The sequence below is a fragment of the Xiphophorus couchianus genome, chromosome 12, assembly GCF_001444195.1.
Source record: "Xiphophorus couchianus chromosome 12, X_couchianus-1.0, whole genome shotgun sequence".
Lineage (NCBI taxonomy): Eukaryota > Metazoa > Chordata > Actinopteri > Cyprinodontiformes > Poeciliidae > Xiphophorus > Xiphophorus couchianus.
Genome location: NC_040239.1, coordinates 18,202,154 through 18,210,405, shown reverse-complemented (window position 1 = coordinate 18,210,405; position 8,252 = coordinate 18,202,154). Strand labels below are relative to the sequence as shown.

The 8,252-nt window shown below is 38.4% G+C and overlaps 1 protein-coding gene across 1 annotated transcript; it reads right to left on the bottom strand.

Annotated features, from left to right (window-relative positions):
* Window positions 1-456: 456 nt before the first annotated feature.
* Window positions 457-6,314, bottom strand: cdk7 (cyclin-dependent kinase 7). The gene is made up of 12 exons (XM_028034911.1): window positions 6,174-6,314; window positions 5,931-5,990; window positions 5,816-5,849; window positions 5,669-5,736; window positions 5,499-5,567; window positions 3,892-4,002; window positions 3,694-3,812; window positions 2,662-2,761; window positions 2,499-2,585; window positions 2,270-2,419; window positions 1,346-1,484; window positions 457-812 (listed from the first exon to the last, which is right to left on the bottom strand). Exons 1-12 carry the CDS (start codon window positions 6,237-6,239, stop codon window positions 784-786), a joined length of 1,032 nt encoding a protein of 343 aa, XP_027890712.1. The 5' UTR covers window positions 6,240-6,314; the 3' UTR covers window positions 457-783.
* Window positions 6,315-8,252: the final 1,938 nt, after the last annotated feature.

The following is an 8,252-nucleotide window of genomic DNA, read 5'->3' as shown; positions in this document are numbered from 1 at the left end:
GACTCATTCCCACACACTTCAGTGTTTGCTGCCATAAAAAGCCAACGCTTTATTTTGACTATATGAAGACATTCATCACTAGGAAGACTCTTTCTGCAACACACGAATCCCTCTGCTCAGATAATCAGTTGATGATGCTATGTTGAAACTTTGTGAATTTAGGCAGCTGTTGTCTGAAATTAAACTGAAAATGTGCAAATAAAAAATGCTACTTTTTGTCTTATGTGATGTTACAGTGGGGATGTATATGGAGCTAATTTTAATAAAGCAAATTAAAGCTGGACTAAATGATTCACAAATTAACAATACCAACAATAACATTTTCTAAAAGGAGTTTGATTTTACAAAAAACTGCCAAGAAGCTTTAAAATATCCCATATATCATTAACATGGTACACATTCAGAAATAATACTAACAGTTTTACGTGGAGATAACAGAATGCAAGATGTCAGATATGCATTCACACCTTTTATTGGCAATACATAAAAAAATAAAACATTCATGACATGAATAAGACTCGTGTTTCCTTTAGTAACAAATAGAAATATTCTAATGGGCTTCCACAGCTGAATTATCCGTGAAAACACGTCTTGAGTTCAGCAGCTCACATCTGGAGCTAACCGCAGGCCACGATCCTCGTATAAATACTACAAAGTCCTAAAGCCAGTCTCATCTGAGCCAGACTCGGCTGAATCTGGATTTTTATTTGTTTCCAGAGGAGATTCCTGTTGCATCCTGGGAAAAATCGGTGGATTTCGTCTGATTTACCAGGTCCCAGGTGGTCAGAAAATGAGCTTCTTCTTCATAACAGCTGAAAAAAACAAACATTGTCATGTTACGAACAACATATCCACATAATGTTTCTACATATAGAAAACACCACACTGTATCATTAGTCTTACGACAATCTCTCTGTAATATAGGCTCCAGAAGACAGCGTGAAGTCAAACCCGGATATTTTCCAAACCAGAGGAGGAGCTGCAAGATGCTTTGAACCTCCCAGAAACACCAACACTCTGCTCTAGTAACACAAACCTTCCCACTAAACTTTATGTGCATGTTCAACTTCAGAATATTCTGCATTTCTAACTGAGGCTGTAATTACAGCCAACACCCACTGAATTGCTAGTTTCAGTGTCAGGGTCCATTAAATTTATACCAGTGTGTGGGCCGTGAGAAGTGCAAGGGTTTATTAGGTCTTAGGGTCTGACTGGGCTGTCCAAACAAATTTAAAGCTCTTTTTAAAAAAAGGAAACGCAAGTAAATTGTTAGATTTTTAGCAAATAAACCTAAACCCAGCTTGTGGGTGTAAAAACGCAAATGCTAGACTACATTAGTTATTACTTGTATCCAAGCCGTCTATTTTCCTCTTTAGTCCAACGGTTTCCTTCTCCCTCAAAGCCTCTACTGAGCTGTTGGGTCGGGGAAGCTGGGCACCAGGAGTGGGACCAGGGCGATTACTGAAGTACCTCATCTTTAGAGCCTGGAGAAGAAGAGGAAAGCATCGTCAACTCTCTGGAGAAAGACAGCAACACACACACAATTTAGAAAATAAATGAATAGCTCTGTCTAAGTGGGGATGTATGAACTACTAGTAGATGCTAAAGGATTTTCAGTCTGAAAAACCTGGCAGCCACTGGTGGCAGATGAGCCAAGCCAACTCTTAGATTAGGAGCCACAGTAAAACAAATCCAGTCTGAAAGTGTTAAAGCAGTCTGCATGAACTATATAGTCTACACAAAATGTTTCTTGTAAAGTTGTTCTGCCAACAAACTAAACAGCTATAGGAGACAGAGCTCTGCTGGACTTCTGGGAGGAGTTTAGACATGCCAAGGAGTTTAGAAAAAGGACAGAGCTCAATGCTTAATCTTTATTAATATTCTAACTGAAGAGTTACAATATTGTTCATCTGAGCCAGGCTGAAGATTCCCAGATTTCCAGACCTCTCCTGAAAACATGAGGTGGGAAACTGCATGAATTAATAAACTGATAATTGAGTGAAAACCTGCCATAAGGAGGATTATTTTTGTTTGAGTTTTACTATTATTAATCACATTAGTAGTTAGCTTTATTCTAGAAAATGGACAGAGAAAAACAAGAAAAGCATTTTATTTTAAAAGCAATTTCCTTACATGCGAGAGGGGAAAGAGTTGAGAAAAAAAAAAAGTTAAAACTTGTACAGCTTTTATTTTTATAAAGACTATCCTCCCCACACCCCCAAGTTTACAAGTGAGAAGAGTTAATTTGCTTGAGTATTTTTTTCTTTACCTGTGTGGCCGTTGTTCTTGTTGATGGGTTAAAGGTGAAGAGGCCTTGCAGGAGCTCGAGTAAATCGTCTCCAGCCGCACTAAATATATGCTCCAGGGGGGTGCCAGGAAATATCTTGAAGGAGACATAATCTGGTAGGTTCGTCATCCCCTGCAGGGACATCCGACAAACAAATGTTGAAGCTCTCACACTTCAAATAAAAGAAAAATGTAAAAGAACGGACACGGACAGGCCACGTCTCTTCTGTGGGAGTCCCAAGAGCTTCAAAGATTTTAGTCAGCTGGTCAAGATCTGAGTCTCCAGCGAGAAACGGTATCTGCAGCAGAGAAGATAATCAGAACAGGGATTTTATAAACAATAATTAAAAATTAAGTGAAGGGAGGATTCTCTACCCGAAGCAGTAACTCGGCCAGTATGCATCCCACAGCCCACATGTCTACGCCCACACCGTACATCCTGGCACCAAACAGGAGCTCAGGAGAACGGTACCACCTGGGGAAGAGAAAAGGAAAGGATAAAATAAGATTACATTTCATAACTATCACGTTTGGGTTGAATTAATAAGAAAAGCAAAGTATTCCCAGAAGTCAGACTTGAAATTTGTCACGTCACTTGAGGAAAATAGTAAATCTGCCTAGATAAGACCAAAACCACAAATCAAACTGGACACACCACCCCTATGGTGAAACATGGAGGCAGCAGCATCATGCTGGTGGAATAATTTGTTCAGCAGGGAAGCTGATCAGAGCTGATGAGACTAGATATGTCATCAAGGATGCAAAAGGACTTGAAACAAGACAGAGGTTCACCTTCGAGCAGGACAACCACCCTAAATATTCAGTCAGAGCCACAACTGAATGATTCGGGTGGAAGTACATTCATGACCTAGTCAAAGTCTAGACCCAAATCCAACTGAAAATCTGTGATAAGACTTTAAATTCATGAATGCCCTCCATCCACTTTTGAAACAGTTTCAGTCTTTACATGTGCAGAGCTGACAGAGTCAGGAGTCACAGCTGTACCTGCATTGACTCAAAGAGAGCTAAATATATAAACACATAACGTCATCCAGATAGTTTTTCGTAAGAGGTTTAGAAAACCACATTTTCTTTTACGATGAGAGTTAGTACCCAGCTCTACTTTGTGTTGGTCTTTCACTAAAATATATATATTTGGGATTCTAACACAACAAATTGACAAAGTGGGTATTAATACTATATATCCAATAAAAACCACAATGCAATCATTGTAATTTTCTCCTTTCTGGGCGTTTATCCAAAATATCAAGGTCAGCTGAAATTCCCGTAATCTGAAGACATTTTTAAGTTGATAAAATACATGATCTTTTCTGAGGAAAAAAACAATAGATCCCTGAAATGTGTGACTTTTAGTTGTTCTTTGTGTATTAGCACAACATCTCTGACCTGGTAACAACTTGATGTGTGTAGACTCTGTTGGGGCTGCCAAAAGCTTTGGCCAAACCAAAATCAGCCAACTTCAACACTCCACTCCCGTCTAACAGCAGATTATTGGGCTTCAGATCCTGGAGATGAAAACAAAAAGCAGTAAATACTAACAGGATCAAACATGTGCTTTTGATAAGGCTGTTTCTGGTTTCTTACTCTGTGCAGGACCCAGTGTTGGTGCATGTACTCCAACCCTTGTAACGTCATGAGGATATAGGATTTAATGTGGGCTGGAGTTAAGACAAGGCTGGTGTCTTTGATGATGACCTGAAAAAAAAACAGCAAAACAATGACCCATAAGTCAAAAGCAGAGCTGAATCTGGATGAATGATCATCGAAAAAGACAGATAAAAACAAAGTACAACCTGAAGGAAATAAGTTTGAGGACAAAAAACAGAACGGTTCTAGTTTACCTTTACACCAACCTAACCCTCCACAGGTGTATCTGTTCTCAGAGCGATTGTTATTCTAGCCAGTCATATAATCTTATTAGTAATTAAAAAATAACAGTGAGGATATATGCTGTTGAAACAGTCCATTAGCTTTAGTGAAAAACATGGAGCATCGTACTTCAGCCTCCCCTCTCCTCACCGTCTTCTGCCCACCAGCTGCTAATGGCATGAATTTATTTCCAGAGCCAAGACCAGAGAGTGATATTGATTTTCTTTCAAACAGTGCGTCCCTCACTTAAAGTCTAAATACATTAGTGATCACCGCCCATCTGGAGCCTTGGTACAAAAAAAAAAAAGGTTAATGGAGGACTGAAAACACAAAAGCCAAGGTGTATTCATGCCTGTGGTTTTTATCATCACACTTATGTTTTAATTGCTACAATTAAATGTGATCTAATCTTATAATCAATGTTTCCATCTTTTTTCAATGACAAGGAAACAGACATAAAAGCTCTTAGGTGTTTTTTCCACGATTATCAGAGAGAAAGAGTAAAATAGAACTTGAAGTTCTTTTACAAACTTTAACACAGACGTGATTCCACTGCAACATCTGGTCTCAATTCAAAATTTCTTCACCACAAGACTCACAGCTAGTCATCGCAAACGCTTGATTGCAGTTGTTACTGCTAAGGCTGGACTAACCAGCTATTAAGTTTATGGATAATGACTTTTTTTCACATGCAGACATGTTGGTTTGAATTATTTTCCTTCACAAAAAAAAACTCTGTTTTGTGTGTGTTACATCTCAAAACTGTTTCATATCTTGGTGTTTCCACGCTGGTGTTTTTCTAGTTAGGTGGAGTGTAGGGTACCCCCCATCTCATCCAGAGCACTGTTGGTCAGCTGGCTGAAAGAGGCCTGCTTACACTTTGTCCTTGGTTAGATAGACTGAGACTGTTCAGAAATCCTTCAGGGACAAAATCGGGTACAGTCCAGGTGTGAATCTCAGGGAGTGACAACCATCATTCTTATTAAGATCATTCTGTTTTGAAACTACATTTTATAAACTACAATCAACATCTCGGTTAACTCTACTCTACTCTGTTTTAAATTAAGGCAAATATATGATGGTATACTGTCCAATACTTTGCAATAAATGTGGAAAACAGAAAGAAATTCCTTCCACCTTGATGCATTTTGTGTTGAAATAACTAGAAATGTACTTAAACATTCAATGTAGATTAGCAGAAATATTGAACATAATCCTCTTGCTAAGAACAATAAATTAAAGCAATTTCTCTAAATATCTTCAATTAATTTAAAAGGATCAAATTAGTTCCACAAAATAATTAAAAATGAGACAAGTCTCACCTCCAGGTCTGTTTCCATGAAGTCAAACACCAAGCTTATATTTGATTTGTGTCCAAACGCATCCAACAGCTACAGGATAATAAATTAAAGACAAAAAAAAAAACATTTACCAAGCACACCTCAAATGTTTGACACATCTACTCTGACTTAAAAACAAAATGTTTTTTTACCCCGATGATGTTTGGATGATGCAGCTCCTGGAGTAATTTGATCTCCCTGAGAGCAGTCCGGTTTATACCTGCAAAAACAAACCTGCAGTGAAAAAGCCTGCAGGATGAGGTCAGTGTTGAAGAAGATTGCTGGAGCCCACAACTCACCATCTTTGGCCTCAGTTCTGTGTCCGACCTTAATCTGAGAGAAGAATGAAAACATGCCTGCTGTTATTAAGCTGAAATTACTGTAAAAGTTTAACAGTACAGGGTGTGATGGTACCTTTTTAATTGCAACTATCGTGTCAGTCACTTTGTCTCTGGCTTTATATACTGTGGCGAACTGCAGAGCGGAAACAGAGAACAGGATATGCTCATAATTGTTGTCTGAACACAGCAGCAGGGCTTTGTTGACATTAGCAACCAGCTAAGGCTAGTTATGCTCCTTTTTAACCCAATAAAGCAACATGAAAAGCAACAAACCTGTGAGATAATGCCTGAACTAATACATTGTTCGTCTTCCTACCTGACCCTCGCCGAGGAAGTCCAGCTTCTCGTATCGTTTTGCTCTAGTTTTCACATCAAGCGCCATGACAGCTAACAGTCTCGCCGCTTCATCAACACACACTTCCTGTCCTATTAAAGGTCCGCCGCTGCTTTCTTCTACTACCGGGTTAACGCAGGCTGTTTAAAAGTGTCAACTGCGCCACCTCCTGCTTATATTTGTAATGCTATCAGTGAGAACTTGATGTCAAGTAACTTTAGTTTTCTGAAAGCTGTTATTGAAAAAAAAACTGTTCTCAAAGCCAGAATAAAACTCAACATCTTTTGGGAAATAAAGTATTTTTTTCAGAAAATATTGTATTTTATGAAAATACATTTTCACCATGTTGACCATGTTCATGTACTGTATGTAACCTTTGTTGCAGTGACTTTCTGCACATACTCCACCTAAAAGACATGACACTTTAACTTCCTTCACAACTATTATAGGTCAGGTGAACTGAGAATGTCAGGGGAAAACAAATTTTAACTTTAATGTTATTTTTAATTGTATATTCAATATACTTACATTGTATGTTAATTTGCTTGTGGTATTTCTTCTCCAAAGCAACATAATTTGAAAGACTCTATACTGTTTATAGTATATCTCTTGGGTTGTGGTTCCTCAGTTGTGCTTTACTTGAAATGAGTCCATCTGTGACAAATGCAATTAACTAAATACGATTTAGAATGTATCTACAGTATATAAAGTCTCACAGAACATTTCAGAAACCATCTAAAGAAGTACCAGACCAACCAAACTGGGTACTCATGTAAGAAGCAAGAACCCATTAAGGCAAGGGTCCATATTCTCTTGTGGCAACCAAAGTAAAAAAAAAAAAAGAAAAGAAAAATTTATTTGTGTTGACTTTTGAGCGGCATCTTAACTTTTCTTAATTTATTTTGTTTTATTATGTTTGATGCTGTGATTAATTACTCTGTCACATTTATAAGGTTACACAGTTTTATCTCTGATTTTTGCTTGCGTTTTTGTAGTTTACCTTTTGTGAGTTATGGCCGTTTCTGGATCAAAGTCATGTTTGAAGTCAGGCTAAAACTGAAAACGGTTTCATTTGAGTGTACTTAATGATGCACCTTAGATCTTTTGGAAGCAAAGATGTGATGTTTTTCCCATTTTCTTCTCCACATGCCCTGATTATCAAGGCCTCTAGTGCTGCTTGTTTAGTTTTGGACACACAGTCCTGCCAGTGCAGAACATGGCTTATTACTATTACTGTAATTTTATCAGAAATTTCTTGTCGTTACAGTCACTGTTGTTATCCTCCCCATCCGCTTTCTTTCACAATGTGGAAGTCTCCCATGCTGTTTTTCTTTGACTTGCCCTCATCCACTATTTTCTGCACGACCTGTTCGTGTTCAAGAGTTTGAGTGGTGGTGGGTTTTTGCAGCATCACTCTAACAAGTGTGTTTTGTACAGACTGATTTCAAAGTTTTGCAAAAATGAATTCAGGCACTTTATGTGCGGTACAAAGTCTACCCTTTCCTTCCAAAGGACAGAAGAAAAGGTCAATCTTCCCACCAACTTCCCTTTCCCTGCTGAGGAGTAGCATGCCCATTGCACGTTTCACAGAGGGGGTGATGCGTTCAAGGTGTGACGTAGAGTTAGTTTTCCACTCTACACAGAGTTTTACATACTGGCTAAAAATTTTAGTGTGATACTTGGCCGATGTTCTTCTGTGTTGAAAAAGATTATGGGGGGTATCTTCAGATAAACAGTGGCTGAATCAGGTGCTGCAGTGCTGAAGGGCAACCAGTTTGCAAAACCAGAAACGTTTGGAGGTCATGGGTCAGTTTTTATTTTTATTGCACAAACCTGATGGAGACCAACATTTTGACACCTTTTGTGTCTTCACACTCAGAGTCATAAGTGAACAAGACAAGTAATTGCAGACAACTTGTGTACAAAAGTCACTAAAAGCAGAGCAAAGTAATGTTACAAACCCATTGGTCAAACAGAATGAGGGCAGTGTTCACCAATGTGATTTACTTAATGTTGTTTGCCAAACAAATTTTCTACAATACCTAAAGAGCATAATTTAAC

What these genes read in the sequence shown, in the direction of transcription:
- cdk7 (XM_028034911.1), bottom strand. Translation starts at nt 6,239, where the DNA reads ATGGCGCTTGATGTGAAAACTAGAGCAAAACGATACGAGAAGCTGGAC. An exon ending in TCATGGAAACAGACCTGGAG is followed by an intron (nt 4,003 to 5,498) that starts GTGAGACTTGTC and finishes TTTTTTTTTCAG; the next exon opens with GTCATCATCAAAGACACCAG. An exon ending in AACACTGGGTCCTGCACAGA is followed by an intron (nt 3,813 to 3,891) that starts GTAAGAAACCAG and finishes TTTCATCTCCAG; the next exon opens with GATCTGAAGCCCAATAATCT.